The sequence below is a fragment of the Lepidochelys kempii genome, chromosome 2 (assembly GCF_965140265.1).
Source record: "Lepidochelys kempii isolate rLepKem1 chromosome 2, rLepKem1.hap2, whole genome shotgun sequence".
In the NCBI taxonomy this organism is placed as follows: Eukaryota; Metazoa; Chordata; order Testudines; family Cheloniidae; genus Lepidochelys; species Lepidochelys kempii.
Window position 1 is genome coordinate 42,004,490 of NC_133257.1, and position 18,909 is coordinate 42,023,398.

General features: G+C 42.9%; 1 protein-coding gene across 5 annotated transcripts in view; it reads right to left on the reverse strand.

Annotated features, from left to right (window-relative positions):
• CPQ (carboxypeptidase Q) overlaps positions 1 to 18,909 on the reverse strand; it is a 262,566-nt gene that overhangs the window by 194,996 nt on the left and 48,661 nt on the right. For all 5 annotated transcript variants that reach the window (XM_073330508.1, XM_073330507.1, XM_073330509.1 and 2 more), the window contains exon 3: positions 11,728 to 11,935. In XM_073330508.1, coding sequence (XP_073186609.1) covers positions 11,728 to 11,935 — 208 coding nt within the window. The remainder of the gene's footprint in view (positions 1 to 11,727; positions 11,936 to 18,909) is intronic.

Here is an 18,909-nt window from a genome sequence, read left to right on the forward strand (position 1 = left end):
TGGAGTACTGTGTCCAGTTTTGGGCCCCACACTTCAAGAAGGATGTGGATAAATTGGAGAGAGTCCAGCGAAGGGCAACAAAAATGATTAGGGGACTGGAACACATGAGTTATGAGGAGAGGCTGAGGGAGCTGGGATTGTTTAGCCTGCAGAAGAGAAGAATGAGGGGGGATTTGATAGCTGCTTTCAACTACCTGAAAGGGGGTTCCAAAGAGGATGGCTCTAGACTGTTCTCAATGGTAGCAGATGACAGAACGAGGAGTAATGGTCTCAAGTTGCAGTGGGGAAGGTTTAGATTGGATATTAGGAAAAACTTTTTCACTAAGAGGGTGGTGAAACACTGGAATGCGTTACCTAGGGAGGTGGTTGAATCTCCTTCCTTAGAGGTTTTTAAGGTCAGGCTTGACAAAGCCCTGGCTGGGATGATTTAACTGGGAATTGGTCCTGCTTTGAGCAGGGGGTTGGACTAGATGACCTTCTGGGGTCCCTTCCAACCCTGATATTCTATGATTCTATGAACCATACTGGGTTAGACCAAAGGTCCACCTAGCCCAGTATCCTGTCTTCCAACAGTGGCCAATACCAGGTGCCCCAGAGGGAATGAACAGAACAGGTAATCATCAAGTGATCCATCCCATTGCCCATTCCCAGCTTCTGGCAAACAGAGACTAGGGACACCATGTTACCAGCTTGCTTACTTAACTGTTGCAGCAAAAGACTTTGCATTGCTTTCAGGCTGTAGTGAACATTTTTAGAAGATTCATTTGGTTCTTAGCATTTAGCTGTTACATAGACCTTTCCATTTTTTGAATCCCTGAAAAGCACTCAGCTTTGTCCCCTACTAACTGCTCACAAAGGGATCATTAGATAAAGTTATGATACCATATAGTGTAAATCTCCTCTTCCTGCAGAAAAGAGGAATTTTTCTTTTAACTTTGTGCTTGATCTTATTTTTAACAACTAGCATAAATATCACTGAAACATTGCAACTGCTGAGAGATGTAGTTTATATAGATATATAGATGTAGTTTATATATATTTGTATTATGGAGATCATATTTTAAAACTTATATTTTCCTCAAGATTTGTAGATTACTATAAGTTACAAATTCTTTCCTAAACCTTATTTTTAAGGAGTGTTTTTGCCACAAAATACCCACTGACAGCTGATAAATCCTGCATTAGGTTTCCTGTACACTCACTTTGCTGTACATGTTTATAATTTCTGAACCTTACATTAGTCTATTAATCATTGCACAGTCAAGCTACTCAAAGGGCAAAACAAGTAAACATTTGGTCTCTCCAAAAAGCCAAATACTGTTTATTGATTTAAGTCAATATTTGTTTACATGAAAAGGTTTATTTTTTTCCAATTTTTTTGTTACTGTTGGCCCAGGGTATCCACCTTTGAAAGTCTTCTGAAGTGTTGACAATTTGGTGATGAAAGTTGCTATAGGGAGAAAGGCTGATTGTTGGAGAGAGAGAGAGAGAGAGAGAGAGACTCAACGTTTTCACAAACAAAGTTTCCTACACATTGCAGCAATTTTCTACTAAGGTCAAGTCTAAGCCTCATCAAAAACAAGTTACAAAATCCCATTTCATTTCATGAGATTATGATTTGGCCCTGATGCATTAGTGTGGGGATATGTTTGGATCCCTACTTTAGCGACAGAATTACCATGCAGTGTGGTAGTACACACCAAATAACCAACTGCAAGCTCATCCAAGAGGGGCAGGGGAACCTGGCAGTGGCAAACAGTAACCACCGCTTCCTACCCACCCATTAACTGTCTCCCCAAAAAGCCACATGCATCCACTGCTGAACATAGAGCAGTGACAAACCCTTCTTCCCCACCCACAAAAGCCCACCAGCCCTTGTGAACCCTGCTCAGTGGAACCCTTCAGGGGCGTGGGTTTGTTAACATCTGGAGCAGAGATCCCCCATCATGCAGTGCTTCCCTGCTTTTCTGGTCCCAGAGTTCAGTGCGGTTCTTGCCTTGGAATCTCTGTTCTCCATTCTATGTACTAATGGGGATGCCTCCCTGTCCCATCTTCAGGGGGGAGGGATAGCTCAGTGGTTTGAGCATTGGCCTGCTAAACCCAGGTTTGTGAGTTCAATCCTTGAGGGGGCCATTTAGGAATCTGGGACAAAAACTGGGGATTGGTCCTGCTTTGAGCAGGGGGTTGGACTAGATGACCTCCTGAGGTCCCTTCCAACCCTGATATTCTATGATTCTATGACTATAAATCCTGCTCTGACAACAGCAATCTAGCAATTACTTGCCCTAAATGGACCAAGGATGAGCTGAGGAGCTGCAGAGAAAGAAAAACTGGAAAAATAAAAAGTTGATTTAACTCCACATTGGGATTTTACTGAGTCTGTCTTTATCTTGCTACTCTTTAATAAGGAGCCTTAGTAATCTTAAAGTGTTGCTCTACTGCAGAGTACTGATTTTAAACCCATGATTATTATTTTATGTTAATATTGCATTATCGCTTAAAAGCCACAGTGTTCTAGGCACTGTACAAACATAATAAATGACAGCCCCTAGCTCAATGAACTTACAATATGAAAGACACAATTCTGCTTTGTGAATTGCTACTCCTCTATTCATCTGGGACAACTAAAATATTGCCACTATTCATATCATCACGGAAGAAGCAAGCAAGTGGATTTTGTACATGGGCAAACAGATTTTCAGGATGACTTTGATAGGCTGCTATAATTCAATGTATTAGCCATTAATAAGTATATATATTTTAATATTCTGGGCCAAGATATAAATGTTCCAGCTGACAAAGTTAGTGAGATTAGCAGGGCATTGTATGAGTTGCATAAGTACAGGCCCGCCCTTTCAATAGTGAGGAGAAATCTGTCACTGACTTTTCTCCTGTAGCCACCAGCCCTCCCAATGTGTTGCTCCCTTCACTGATGTAGCATTTCCCATTAATCAGTAAGGAAAAGCAATGCAACTTGAATGGATAATGGTCCTGACACTGATTGACAAGAGGTAATGCATCCAGCAGAGCTCATTCAGCATAGCTCATCAGGAGAATGGACAAAGAAAGGTGCAGGAGTTGGGTAAGAGAAAAAACAGAAGGAGGTGATGGAGACAGAAAATGCATCTTGGCCTGCACACTAACTCTTTTCAGTCACAGACAAGGAGAGCAGATTCAGGCATGAGGAAATGGCAGGAATGACAGGCTAGGCCCAAACCACCTACCTTCAAACAGGAAAATATATTTTAAAAAATAGCACTGAATGAAGAAAGAAAAGAAAGAAAGAAGGGACAGCCTCATTCCTTTTCACATTCAAATGCCCAGTTGAAAAGGGACCCTGGTGGCTCTGGGCTGTTAAAAGTCTGGTTGGTGGTGCAGGCAGGCTCCCCACCCAGCTCCATGCGACTCCCAGGAAGTTGCCGGCATCTCCCTCTGGGTCCAAAGCGGAAGGACAGCCACAGGGGTTCTGCATGCTGCTCCCACCCCCAGCAGCTTCCATAGGCCAGGAACCACAGCCAAATGGGAGCTGAGGGGGTGGTGCCTGCAGGCACGGGCAGCGCGCAGAGCCATGCGGTCGCACCTCTGCCTAGGAGCCGGAGGAAGAAGTTGCTGCTTCCTGGGAGCCGCCTGAGGTAAGCACCGTGCATAGCCTACACCCGCTCTTATGCCCAACCCCATGCCCCAGCCCTGAGCCCCCTCCTGCACCCCAAACCCTGGCCCCACCCCTGAGACCCCAGAGCCCATATCCCCTCCCACACTCCAACCCCCTGTGTCAGCCCAGAGCCCACTTCCATGCCCCAACCCTCTGCCCCAGCCTGGAGCCTTCTCCTGCACCCCAAGCCTCTCATCTCTGCCCCACTCCAGAGCCCTCACCCCCTCTCATACCCCAACCTCCTGCCCCAGCCCGTATCCCCCTCCTGCACCCTGAACCCCTCATTTCTGGCCCCACCCCTGAGCCCACACCTTCTCTCATAGCCCAATCCCCTGCCCCAGCCTGCACCCCAAACTCCTCATCTCTGACCCCACCCCAGAGCCCACACCCCCACTCAGAGCACTCACCCCTCTCACATCCCAACCGCCAGCCTGGAGCCCCCTCCTTCACCCTAAACCCCTCATCTCCAGCCCCACCCCAGCGCTCACAGCCGGAGCCCTCACCCACTCTCACACCCCAACCCCCTGCCCCAGCCCGGTTAAAATGAGCAAGTGAGTGAGGAATAGCGTACAATGGGGCGGGCGGATTGAGTGAGTGGGGGCGTGACCTCAGAGAAGGGGCGAGGCAAGGGGTGGGGCAAGAGTGTTCGGTTTTCTGCAAATAGAAAGTTGGCAACCTTAGATGTATCCCCCATTCTTTTGGTGTCCAACTGATACTCTTTGGAGAAATCAGATAAGATACTATTGAAGATATAATATTTGTTTTGCTATTGTTTTAAAAAAAAAGGAATGTGAAGTAAAATATTAAGTCAAATTACTATCTCTGTTAGCCATTTACTTAAGTTTTAACAATAGGTTCTGCTTAAAATGTATTTTCTAATATTATTTTAGTTATCATCATAGTGTCAGAGATTCCATAGTGATGGAGACAGTGAGTGTATTTAACTCATCATGAAGGACACAGAGAGTTTATTTTCGAGGCGGCATTTTAAACAGAGTTTCACCATGTGACAGTATCCTGAATTAGCAGAGCTATAGCCAAGCTTTGCTCCTTGTATAGGGCATGAAGCTCAAAGACTCCAGCAGAGGAATGTCTAGCCATCTTCTGGCTTGCACTCATCAGTTTCTCTGTGGACAGCTGCTATAATAAAAAATCATGTTTGCACTTCTGTATTTATAACTGCCCAATCTTTGTGAAAAAATGACAGGAACTATGATGGCAGCAGCATTTGTGCAGAAGACACGTATGCTAGCATTGGCCTTCTGGCATTTCTTGAGCTTTCTTTCTTTTTTTTTTTTTTTTGAAGTATCAGAAATGGTAGAGTCTGCATACTTCCTGTATCAGTGTGAATGAATGTGCAGAATGAGATCTCTTTTGATAAATTAGTTATTCATCCAACGAGCAACTAGATGGAGGAATAAGTGTATTATAATGTTTTGGGTACACCTCAGCCAAAAAGAAGCCAATGTTACAAACTGAAACTCTTCTCACTTTCATAAGTTTCAGGTAGCTCTTCAAGGAAGCCTTATGGAAAGGATTTAATAACTATAATATGAGTAGGCAAAACCTGCATCCAACTTCAAATAAAGCCCCAATTGTGCAATTAGCTTCACGTAAGCTGAGTCAGTGAGGTTCTGCATGGGTTCAGAGGTCCATCTTCATGGTTCTCTGTGCAGGACTGGGATCTGGGCTGCATATTTAGAATTCAGCTCAGCTGTCAGACTGTGGGTCATCCAACCATCTGTAGATTTTACTCTACAAAGCATTTTCCAGGCAGCAAGCTCATCAATAATGTATTGATCTTTTTAAAATGTTATGCTTAAAGTCAAAATGTACCTGTCACCTTTTCTCTGTTTGCCTCAATTTGCTTGCCTTGCAAGTGTTTCATCATGACTGTTGTGATGCCCTCTGAGCCTGTGTTTCATTGTATTATTAGGTTTTGAGCTCGTCTTTAGCAACATTTGCCTCCCAGACAGTAAACAGCTCCACACGTATTGTGACAAATACTGCAACCACCTGTAGTATCTCTGGGGGAAAATACTGTATTACATTTATTAATGGTTTACATATCATTGCGAGCCAGTATTATATGCAACTCCCAGGGGCTGGTTTTCCACAGATTCTCCAGGAACTAAAAACAGGATGGGTGTATTTAGTAATGCAAATCACCCAGGCTGTAAACACCTCAAAAGAGGTACCACCCTCTGGGTGGTTTTGCATATACTGGTTCAAACAAGGTTTTCCAGAGACTAACAGACAAAGAAAGGGCTTTTTGTACAAATAGCCTGAGTTTAAACTGATTCAGTGCCTTCTTTCTGATCCAGCAAACAGATAGGACCTTCTATTCAAGGGGGGCTCCCAACCCTTGTGGAAGGGTTGGAAAGACTTTGGCCTACTAGAGCCCCCATAAAGCTCATGGGTGACCTCTGGTAAGCTTTTAGCATGTGTATAGCAACTTTTATTCTTTATCTGTTTTCTCTATAATGCTTTTTACCTTAAGAATAAGTGTGCTTGCTTAGAAAGAGCTGTGCAGTCACTTGTAACAGCTGGCAATATAGTGGTCATAGCCCTCAAAGAAAGAGCAATGCACAATAACTGGCTTTAGGCAGACTGGCTTGCTGGAGATAGCACAGTGGAGGTCAGGGGGCTGTGCAGCCTTAAAACAATCAGCAGGGAGTGGTACAAAGGTCCTTGCCCACAGACAGGTGACCAACAGAGATCTGAGACCTGACTGGGCATTCCTGGAGTGGACCACAGAGGGGGATACAGGTGCAGTTACTCTGAAACTGTGACACATCTCCTCTCTCTCTCTTTCTTAGCCTGAACAAATTCAAACATGGAAGCCTCTCACCAAATACCATGACTGGACACTGTACATTCAAATAACCCAACTGCTATGTAAGGTTACCATACAATGGTCCATATTAGCTCTACTGTGCCCTGGTGCTCAGTGCTTGCCATCCCACATATATTACAGATAATGTGGTTATTTTAAAAAAAAATTGTGGATAAATGTTTGACAAATTCAAATCACATTCCTCACAAACCTAATGAGAGGTTTCAGAGTAACAGCCGTGTTAGTCTGTATTCGCAAAAAGGAGTACTTATGGCACCTTAGAGACTAACCAATTTATTTGAGCATGAGCTTTCGAAGTGAGCTGTAGCTCACGAAAGCTCATGCTCAAATAAATTGGTTAGTCTCTAAGGTGCCACAAGTACTCCTTTTCTTTAAACCTAATGAGAACATAAAATATAATAGGCACTGGACATGATTCCAAAAAGTGGTGAGGATCTGCTAAATCAATATATTTTTGCCTGCTCCATCAACCTTAAAAAGTTCTCCAGAGGATACATAGTTTTCACATGGAATAAAATTTGGTGAAGGTAGGTCTGCATTTTCAGTTCTAGCATAGGTCATCTTTGATGGTTATCACAGCTGCTTACATAGCAGTCACTGGAACCTTCCTATTGTCACTGCAATTTAAGTGCATTCACGTTAGTTGTTATTCTCTCACATCTCTATAATCTCTGTTAAGATCTATCACGGCACTTTTTTCTTTTGAAACAAGTAGTATTTCATAATAAAGTTACTGGAATAATTCTGTCTTTATGCAAGTCATGTCTCATTTGTTTATACTTGTTTTAGTTTCCTTACCTTCTAACAAAATACTAGAGAGACAAGGTGGGTGAGGTAATATCTTTTATTGGACCAACGTCTGTTGGTGAAAGAGACAAGCTTGTGAGCTTTCACCAACAGAAGTTGGGCCAATAAAAGATATTACCTCACCCACCTTCTCCCACGACTAACATTGCTACAACTCTGCAGACAAAATACTAGTAATTTATCACATTAGGAAAAAAAAACAAAACACACAGTGATTTTTCTAAGAGACAAATAAAAGCTGATGATCAAGCTGTTGAACGATGAAGGAAACGGAAATGTGCCTAATTTATACTGGTGTAACTGACAGCAGAATTTGAGCTGATGTCTAGCATAGGTATGTGTTCCACACATGACCTTCTCTCAATGGGTTATTTAAACTTCTTTTTAAAAATATTTATTGTTTTATAGTATTAACAAGGATGGAAATGAGAGAATGGGAGCACTCAGCAAGAGAGAATATAAGAGAGATGAAGAGTATTGTAGGGCCTTAAAGGTAATTACAAGAAACTTGACTTCGATGCAGGAGAGAAGGGTGATGCAGTCAGACTGGTGAGATAAGATTATCTTAGTGGGTGCATTTTGTCTGAATGGGGAGGTGGGGCAGCTACTGAGTGACAAAGAAGAGGCTACAGAGATCCGGACTCAAGGGGAGGGTGTGGATCTGAATTTTAATTGCGTAGACAGAGAAAACAATTGATCACAGAAAGATTTGGTAGGAAGAACTGGCAAGGTATGGACATTTCCTGAATGTGGGGCAACAAGAATGGGAGTGGAAGATGACCCCAGTTTACAAACCTGGGTGATAGGCAGGATTGTGTTGTGCATAAACAGTGACACAGAAGTGGAGGGGTGTTCCTTTCCTCCCGTTTTCTCTCGTGCTGAAGACAGCGTAAGTTGACCTCCTGTACTACTATTAAGTTACGATGACTGCTTCAACATATATATACACACACAAACCTTATGCTGCCATCTTTATACATCACAAAGGAGCAGTAAAGGACACAGCACATGTAAATGCCTCTTAGCAGCCTAAAATCTTTTTCACTTAAAAACAAAATTGCTTCAGTATTACCAATGAAAAGTTTGTTAATGTACTGAAAGTTTAAATAAGGGGTGGGGTTTTTTGTACACACAGGTGAACATTTTAAAGAATAGAAGCCTGAAATTAAATTTCTAAATCCATATTTAGGCACCTAACAGTGGGATTTTCAAAAGCACTTAAGTGGGTTGGGAGCATAAGTCCCACTGACTTCAAACTGCAAACCTCACAAGAGGAGTGTAGCCGGGTTAAAACATTTCAGTTTTCTTGATTTGTAGAAGCAGAGTGTATTTGAAGATGGTGTTGGTTCCGAATATACCACAGGCTATTGGCTTATCAGTTTATGTAGTTTGTGACAGCTGTAAGCATGGAAACTTCCAAGACTTACTCTATTGAGATGTGCCACACACTAGATACATAGCATATTCATAGGCTATTGAATCAATAAAGGGAGTGTGTATCTTCGTGTTCTGGATCACTGGGTGGGTCTACTGTGGAATCTGGCATTGCTGGAGTGTAATTACTACAAATTCCAATGCTGGTTATGCACATGCCCAACATCTTGAATCTTCAGTGTCAGGAGATAGCAGGATCGCAATCGCTGAACTAAACACCAGCTTTCTATGGGGATCACAGCGGGCTGCAGGAGGAAACTGCAGCCTAAGTCGCCAATCTGGAGGAAGAGGAACACAAGTTTCCACTCTGAGAAAGTCTAGAGGCCTGAATAGGGGTGCCCTCAAGGAGGCCATAGAGGAGTTAAGGGTGCTGTTGCCCCAGAACTGACACACATGGTGGTAGCCATGTGATAATATAGTGTTTACCAGTGACCACCCAGCCCTCGTAAAGCAGAGTGGAAGATGTATTCAGAACAAACCCATTACAGAGAAAACATATCTTAAACAATGAACAGTATACACCAGAGGTGGGCAAACGAAGGCCCGCGGGCCACATCCAGCCCCTGGGACCGTCCTGCCCAGTCCTTGAGTACCACCCGGGGAGGCTAGCCCTTGGCCCATCCCCTGCTGTCCCCCCTCCCCCACAGCCTCAGCTCGCCACACCGCCAGCGCTCTGGCCTGCTACTCCTGCCAGGCAGTGCCACGGCGTGGCTAGCTCCGGCTGGGTGGTGGGGCTGCAAGGTCCTGCTGCTCTGAGTGGCATAGTAAGGGGGCGGGGAGCAGGGCTAAGAGGCAGGGAATCTGGGGGGCAGTCAGGGGACAGGGGGCGGTTGATGGGGCGGAGGTTCTGGGGGGGGCGGTCAGGGGACTGAGAACGGGGGGGGTTGGATGGGTCGGGGATTCTGAGGGGGGCAGTCGGGGGCAGATAGGGGGCGTGGCCAGGCTGTTTGGGGAGGCCTTCCTTACCCGGCCTTCCATACAGTTTTGCAACCCCAATGTGTTTGCCCACCCCAGTCTAGACTCATGTTAAGCTTACCAGCTATTATCCGTCATGCGCTTGGGTTTTTTTTAAAGTTAGTCAGATTATAACACCTATTTATAGGAGACCAAAATAATTACACTAGTTGTGAACATTTACTTCATCCTCCTGATGTCACTTTAGGGTTATGTGATTGCCCATGAATATTAAAACAACATGCCTTTATTGTCCTTAAACATACAGAATTCTGTATTTCTTAAAATCACCTGACAATTTGCCTTATATTGCCACCAGAGAAGTATTGTATATTGGTTGATTTGAGAAAATTTATGGTAGCATCAGGGATGTGAAAAACTCTTAAAACTTTTTTAAGAGAAAAACTCTTAAAAGCGATCACACAAGATCTGGAGTGGTGATGAGGAAAACATGTTGAAAGCACTGGAGGCAGTTTGGAACAAATAGTTTCCAAACCAAACACCCGCGTGAAACTGGACAACTTCACACGTTACAACAAAGTGCCTGCCCGCAAAACCATATAAAGTAAAAGGTGAAATGTGAGTCAGTGTCCCTTCCACCCTCTCTCTCTCTCTCACACACACGCCCCCCACTGGTAGACCTCCCTCTGCTAGCTTGACGCTCACCAGGCTGCTGTGTTTGGGCCCTGTGCTTTAAGCCTCCTGAGTCTGAAAAAGAGAGTCCGAGCACTGTCTCTTACCAGGGTCTCCAAGCACACTGTCAGAGAGCAGATCCTCTGTTTTAGGATGGCCATACATCCCATTTTGGCTGGGACAGTCCCTTTTTTAAGCCCTGTCCCAGGTGTCCTGAAGTTGCCAAATGCCCACTTTTGCCAAAAAAAATTGGGGTTTGGGAAGAATGAGCATAGAGGCGAGTGGTGATGCCAGCCCCATGCAGAGGGAGGAGGGAGGCAGGGCTCAAGCAAGCAACGACGCCACCCCAGCCTCACACAGTGGGCAGGCAGGGCTCGGGCGAACAGCAACGCCAGCCCCAGCATTTGGGAACTATGGTCACCATATCTGTCTAGCACCCATTTCTAAGAGCTGAGGCCCTGTGGTTCAACTGCCTACACCCTCTGAGTAATGCTGGCTCCCCATACTCCACAGTGACTTAAGCACACCATCTCTCAACTGCTGCCCTGTGGGTGCTCCAGGTTCACAGTTTAACTCTTCTGGGATCCACAACAGCCTAAGCAGACAGATGCACAGACAGACTTTGCATAGGATTCTAAGAAAAATTATCCTTTACTTAAGTAGTACAAGATATACCTTATACAAAATAATAAACACACCTGTTCACATTTCCCTGTCTCAGCTTTCTCGCCATGCTGGAGAGTTCTTTAGGTTTAGGGCGTTGGACTAGATGACCTCCTGAGGGCCCTTCCAACCCTGATATTCTATGATTCTAGGGTACAGTCCTCTCAGGAGTCCAGAATCACCCACTCCTGTAGTTCATGGCTTCTCCTCTGAATCATGGAGCCTCTCCCCCCGACTCTGACCCCTGCAATCCATGCCCATGCTTCCTCTAAAATGGTAGGGAGAGACCCTTTCTTTTATAACCTTCTGTTTCCTTTAGCAGTAACATAACAATCAGGCTTATTAGGTGAGCAAAGTCCCCTACCAGGTGATCCCTTGTTCTGTGTCCCCCACCCCAGAGTTCAGACTTGAAAAACTGGCTTGCCCTAGGCAGAAGCCATCTCTTTGTCCAAGGATGCGGCATTTGAACAGACTATCACAGTTTAACAACCCTCTATTGTTAGCCCTGTGTCAGGTGCAAGAATTTCTCCTGTTAGCCACTGTGGGTTTTAGCTCAATATGGAGAAACAAAGACAGTTGAGAAGACAAAGGCAAGCCTTACAATCCAAAGAGAGTTTGCACCCTGACACTGACATGTACAGAGTTAATAATCTCAATCAGAATTCATCAGTGGTACCCTGTCAGATTCTCCAAATTGTCACGTACAGAGTAAGTAATAAGTTCCTACCTATTAATAGAAAAGGAAGCAATGGATCTGATAAGGGACGCCACCGCTCCAACTTTACCAGCTTCAACTGCTCCCAGTAATCTGTATTTGACAGTTTCTTCATAACTGACGAAAGGCTGGTTGTAAACAACAATCTTCCCCTTGGCATCTTGAGATCTTTTGTGCAATTCATCAAAAGACGTGACCACTAGGACTTCAGCAGTAATTCCTAGAGGACAACACCACAGTAGTTTTAGATGTGTTATCCTATCACCATCCCCAAGCCACTTCGGCACATACAAAAATACACACCCTGTACAAAATGAAAACCTTGTACTGGAAAAGATTCCATGTAAAGTACTTCCTCAGAAGTTATTCAACATGTATAACCATGTCCTTCATATAAATCCTGCTATCAGCTGATGTTAAAATTGAAACTGAAGGCAAGAGGAGATGTGAGAAAAGACTTTTTCCAAATAAGCTTTAATGCATGAATGCAATTATTTAAAGTGCAAAAAAACATTTTGAAAGACTTTCTATGGTATTTATAAAACAAATATTTAATCTTCTCTTTTTCTTTTTGTGGATACAGACTAACAGGGCTGCTACTCTGAAACTAATCTTCTCTTGTAATTGTTCTGATATGTTGCTAAACAACTTAGGCTGAAATGGCCCACCTTGATTATCATACACATTTTAAAGAGAGTGGTCACTTTGGATGGGCTATTACCAGCAGGAGAGTGAGTTTGTGTGTGGGGGGGCGGAGGGTGAGAAAACCTGGATTTGTGCTGGAAATGGCCCAACTTGATTATCATACACATTGTAAGGAGAGTGATCACTTTAGATAAGCTATTACCAGCAGGAGAGTGGGGTGGGAGGAGGTATTGTTTCATGGTCTCTGTGTATATATAATGTCTTCTGCAGTTTCCACAGTATGCATCCGATGAAGTGAGCTGTAGCTCACGAAAGCTCATGCTCAAATAAATTGGTTAGTCTCTAAGGTGCCACAAGTACTCCTTTTCTTATCACACCCATGAAAGTACATAGTTTCGGAATGATTCACTTAGAAACTGATGCATTCCGTGAATCAAGCTTTTCACAAATGGTTAATGTGAATATTTACCATTCTTGAAGACAAACTGCTATAAAACCCTTTGTAGTATATTTAAAATCAAAAACATTTCCCATGCTTAATTTACAGTACAAGTTAATTGCATCACAGAGGAAAATTTACCATATTTTTCAAATGAACTATTTTGTAAACATTTTGAATTTGCTATAATCCTATTGCCTTGTCTGAGGAAACAAAGGCATTTAAAAGTAAGCAGGTTCTCCCATACCACAGAAAGTTTCCCACATCTCAGAACATTCATTTGGAGATTACCCTTAGGCTTGAAAGGATTAGATTTTATCAGTAAATGTCGATTTCACAGCATGCATGCAAAACCACAACAAAATATTTCCATCAGTAAGAACTGATATGTACAGCTAGGCAAAGAAAGAAAAATGGTGCTTGAAAATTTAGTCAAATCCAGTTATAAGACTTTTGGATTAGGTTTGTTACAAATGGACTAATGAACAAATAGTAAGAACGGGTATGATTTCTTGATTTAAGGATATTTACTTTGTATGTTTTGACATGCTATGTTGACAATTTGTGTTCATAACAGTTTTTATAAAGGTTTAATTATTTGCATTTCAACATCTAGTACCATTACATAAATGTCTGGCCCTCCCATAATTTCCCGTAACTGTGAAAATTAGGAAAAAAAGATCAAAATCTAAAAAAAAAAATGCTTAAAAATAAACAGATACTATCCGTCAAAATTATTTTAAAAATTGAATTCTACCAAGCCTAATGGATTTCATGGCTTTTGAGAAATCATTCACAAAATGACCACAATGCTTACGATCCAATCCTGTGGATTGGTTACAGCGATAAGTGGAAACTGTTTAACAACCAGAACCAGACTTTGCTGCTAAATATAGAAGCAGTATGGATGCCTGGAGTTTTAGTGCTGTACATTTGACCGAGAAGCCACAAAACACGTCAGTAAAAATTGAAAGTAATAACAAATGCTTGGCCAGCTTGGTTTGTTCCGCAAAATTAAAAAAGAAGCTGGGTATCCTTGCAAGTCTTAAATAGCTTACCCTAAAACATTATTAAAATGTTATTTGGAAACGCGTTTAAGTTAATTGCATATGCTAAAGAATACTTAATGCTGTTACCTGATGCACACTGATATGACTCTCAATCTCTCTCTTGCTTTGTCTCTCAGCATCAATTTACCCAAGTTAAATGCTCAATTTATGGTTTTGGGGGTTTGTTTTTTTAAGGTCAAAACAGTATAAATTGCCTTCCACGCATGAAAGAAAATGTTTCACATTTAAAAAGTTTGTTTCTTAAAATACACAGTTGTAAGAATGCAGCAAACAACTATTAAATAGAAAAAAAACCCAGGGGTTTTAGCTGCAGAATTACCCTCATGTGAAACGTGAAAATTTTAATTGGATAGCTGTTCAAACTTCCAGCTTTACAAAAAGGGCCACAACAGGCCAAACCAAAGTATTACCTTCAAATTTTACTGAAGTTATAGTTGGCTTGAAGGTGAAGTGTACTGATAGGTTCCAGCAGCTTCTAATGAACAACACGTTTAACTGTATACCTTAAGACAGGATCATTCTGAAGTCTGGAACTGTGCCACTGGAAATAAAGCCAGGTATCTGCAAAATTTCACTTTCCACTGGAAAAATCAAGGTCACAGCAGGCTGGTACTGCAATCCCCACTTCATATTAGCTTTTGTAACAGATGAGAGAAAATGACACCATCTAACTCACCCCAATGCTCCACTTAGATGCCATACCAAGCATTAGAATGACATGCAATATACTACTGATTGCTCATCAAGGGAAGCAAGGAATGGAACTGTTCTTGGCACTGCCTTATTGCATTCATGAACAAAAATACCATCTCTGGGTGTTGTTGTTTTTTTTTGTTTTAAGGCAAGGTACTTGCTATCTCTAGCAATCTATAACTCCCCAAGCAAATTCATGCAGAATTACCTTTATGATCCTCAAAGAAGCTAGGTATCGAGGAGCTTTGTATTGTGGAGTCTTAATTTTTTATTCCCAAGAAAGAGAATGCAGAACGACAAACTTAATTCTCTAGCCTTATACTTCCACTTTTGATTGTTCCCAAATAGGTTTGCTTTATTTAGTCTTCGACAAAATAAAACAAAGGTTGCCTTTCCATGTTTAACTTAATGGCAGCATGATATACATTAAGTATCCATTACAATACTTTCCACAGTACAACCCAACTTCCCTCCTGAGTAGCTGCCAACTAATTCAGTGTCTCATTAGCATATTAAGATCACAGTCTATAGCATATCAATTGTATCTATTAACGAAGTAATAGGAGCATTTCACTAAACAGAGACAATAGGGTTTCAGCTGTGAAGGTAACAATGAGACCAAAGGCCAAGTAGTTCATCCCAAAGAGGCTAAACCAAAGAGGAGCAAGTCTAGATTGCTGCCAGAAAAATGGGCTATTGCCTTACTGAAGCTTTGCATTCGTTGGTGATAAACTGTCCCCCATTCCTAAAATCTTAGTGTCTCACCACTCCATTTTCTTGGTTAATTTTTAAAGACATTCTTCAATCCATTTCTTATTCCTACCATTGCCCGTCACAGAAGTCAGATACAAGCTGCACTGTGGATAAGCTCAGACAAGCTATATGAGGAGGGCGCTGGACTGCTCATACTACAGAGGACAGATAAAGTAAAAACCACATGGGGGTGAAGAAGAGTGAGTGGCATTTTCAGAGACTGGCCAAGAAAAGGGAATAGATGGTACTGTGGGGCTGAGAAATGAGACATGTTTTCTCTGGATGAGGTTGAAGCCCCCCATGTTAGACACTGTTGGTTGGCGTTACACAGCACATGCCTATACAACAAGTGAAGGTGGGACTGTAACATGGGTAGACATACCTGCACTACATTTAATCTAAATAGGACGGGTAGCAATAGTGAAGATGTGGCAGCACAGGCTTCAGCATGGGCTAGCCACCCCAGTATAAGCCTGCTGGGGACCCTACATACATACTTGTCTTGCTAGCCCCCAGGGCCACAGAGGTTTTGGGGGACCCAGGGCAAAATCTGAAACAATCACACTCCAGAAAAACAAACAAACCTACTACTGAAGGGAGACACTGGGGCACGAGGGGGTTGGAAAGTGAGCCTGCCTGCAACCACCCCCCCGCAGCAGCTCCTATGGTGTGGACCCAGCTCCCTGGTTCAGGCATTGCAACCTGGCCCATGGGATTGCAGCACCACTCAGATTTGGCCTGGCTACCTCACCATCATGATGGAGAGACACTTGGGCCAAATTTGAATGAGTGCCATTGCGACCTGGCCTATGGGGTTGCAGCACCACTCAAGTTTGTACCAGGTCACAATGCTGCTCAGTTTGGGAGAGCCCACGACAAACTGCACTTTTTGCACCCCCCACCTGTGGGCGACACTAGTAACCAGTGCAGAAGCCCAAATCACCACATCTTCACTACTACTGTTACCTATTCTAGCTAGATTAAAGCTAGCATGGCTATGCCTACCCATGCTACAGTCGCACCTTCACTTGCAGTGCAGACATACCCTTAGTAAATTTCCACCAAGTACTCACTGTGAGGCAAATTACATAAATCGTAGGGCATACAGCTTTGGGGTGAGCCACTACCCAACCAAATCCACTCAAACTCACGAGGGGCTCAGGTGAAATAATAATTAGGGTCATGTTATATATGGGGGTGGGGGAAGATGAGGAAAGTGGAAAACAGTGGGAATAAACAGACTGGAAACAATCTTCTACTGCAGGCCAACTTTTATACAAAAGATTTCATTGCACAAACGTAGGTTCATAACTAATGCTAAAAGCCTGGCTAATACAAAAGTTTGCCACAGCACACAGGTAACTATAGTAGACTGTGCATTAACAAAGCCTCAAATCCTTGTTTAGTCCGGAAGGCTGATTAGAACTATTCATTCACAGCCCAGGAAAGGCTAAAAAACAAATCCTACCTGTAAATCTGATTTCTGCAAAGTTGTCATAACACCACATGTCTGACACCTGTCATGAAAATTCCATCTGGAGATTCAGCTTCCAGCACCCGCCTGCCAGATGTGACACTAGAAGCTGATCAGTTCAGATCGACATATGTAGAATTACCCCAAAAGACAATTTTACTCACCCCAAGGTTAAATCCTTTACCCACTTAAATCATTGTAGGGGTCAACACCTAGTACCCTGAACTGGACAGCTGTTTGTATCATCAATGAGTTTCAGATTACAGTAATAATGAAAGGTATGTTTATTCCCAATTATAGGAATTCAAGAATTCGCAAATCTCTACCAGGCAGCCTGATGGCAACTTCTGTATAGACAGACATTTTCTCACTTCCAACAGATCATTGATTCTAAGAGAAACTCCCTGGCAAGACAAGGTTGAGTTCACAGTGTGCTAAGCATCAGAACTGTCAGAGATTTGTTGTTCTAGTTCGCTTCTACTCTCTTCAGAGTATTTATAATAATAAAAAAATACCTATTCTTACATATATACAGATTTAAAACAGTCCATTACAGTCAATCTAATTATGTATTCAAATAAGAGGTCAGCAGTATTGAAGTGAAATGGAATGGGTGTCTTTTTTAAATTGCCGGGACTGGCCAAGAAAATTGCCGGGGTTATTAATTTCCTAGTTACTCAATTAGGACCCAAAGCCTTTTCAATGAGAATTTTGTCATTGTCTTGAACAGGGACAGGCTGTTGGAGATCTACTTCCAGAAAACAAATGCAACCCTCATTGTTATGACAACATTTTAGCTAGAAGCAAGTGAGCTGCTCAAAACTGAAAACAATCCACAACTTCATCTATTTCAAACTCTGCTAATATGGGATTATGATTTCTTTTACAAATCACACCATGGAACAGCTATTCTGCTGATCTAGACACACAAAATCTCATTGCCAAATAAATAAATTGACATACCAGCCAATTTTTGCTCAGAATGGGTGCCAAACTTCTAGGCCTAAGAAAGCAGCAGATTCCATCACCCAAGCCTGCATTAAACTTCCCTGTCCATTACACAGCTTTACTTACACCACATAACAAACAAAGGTAAACTATTGCCTGCAAACATCAATATATAAGCATTGATGTCATTGATACAAAAATCAATGACATCTAGCTCCAGGACTCAGAACTCCCACCCACTCCAGGACCAGAGCAAGGGCCACCCAGCCTGATGCACACACCACCACCCCGGCTGTGGAGGGCTAAGGGGAGAAAGAGTAAGGCCCCCCATTTAACTTGGTCAGAGACAGCCATCAGAAACTAAAAGACTCTCCCAGCAGGAGGAAGAGGAACAATGACAGGAACAATGAACAGCAGCAAAGTAAGGGCTGGAGGCTGTGAGGCCTAGCCAAAATCTTCACCATCAGTGATATCAGACTGTGCTTTCTTTAGTTTGGATTCAGAATTTTTTTTTTTCCTTCTCTGCTGCTTGCCTGTTTTCTGTGAGTCTTTCTCAGATTTCTCTCTGGCCCCATCCCAGCCCCCACGCTCCACACACACACACCACATAGAGCTGGCCCAATTCTCTTCACTCCCTCATCTTCCCAGCCTCCCTTCCATTCCACCCCCATCAGTGTACCCTTTCCCTTCCTTCTTTCCCCAACTCCAGTGCTCCTAGTTACATCCCATCTACCATCTCCCTCCTGCAGAGCTGGAAAACTAAAACCTGCCACTAGGATGATATTTGCCAGGAATCTGTTAGACATATCTCTGTATGTTTCACTCCTGTCCCTCAACCCATGTCTTATCTGTTCAGATTTTAAGATCCACCCTAGATTATAAACCCTTCAATGCAGGAATGTCTTCCTATATGTTTGCACAGTGCCTAGCACAATGGGGCCCTACTCCCAACTGGTGTCTTTGGATGCTGTTGTAATATAAATATAAAAAGTAATAAAAGAGCTCCTTTCCTGTGTAGTTTGCTGCACAGAAGGAACAGGAGAGAAGCTCTGCTTCTGAGTATATCCTAAACTAAGCAGGAGGAAAGCTGCTCTGCAATCGTCCTCAAAAGGTCCATGGTGGTTGGGCTCACCCTTGCACACCTTAGACAGGGAGTTTAGAAGGTGAGCCAC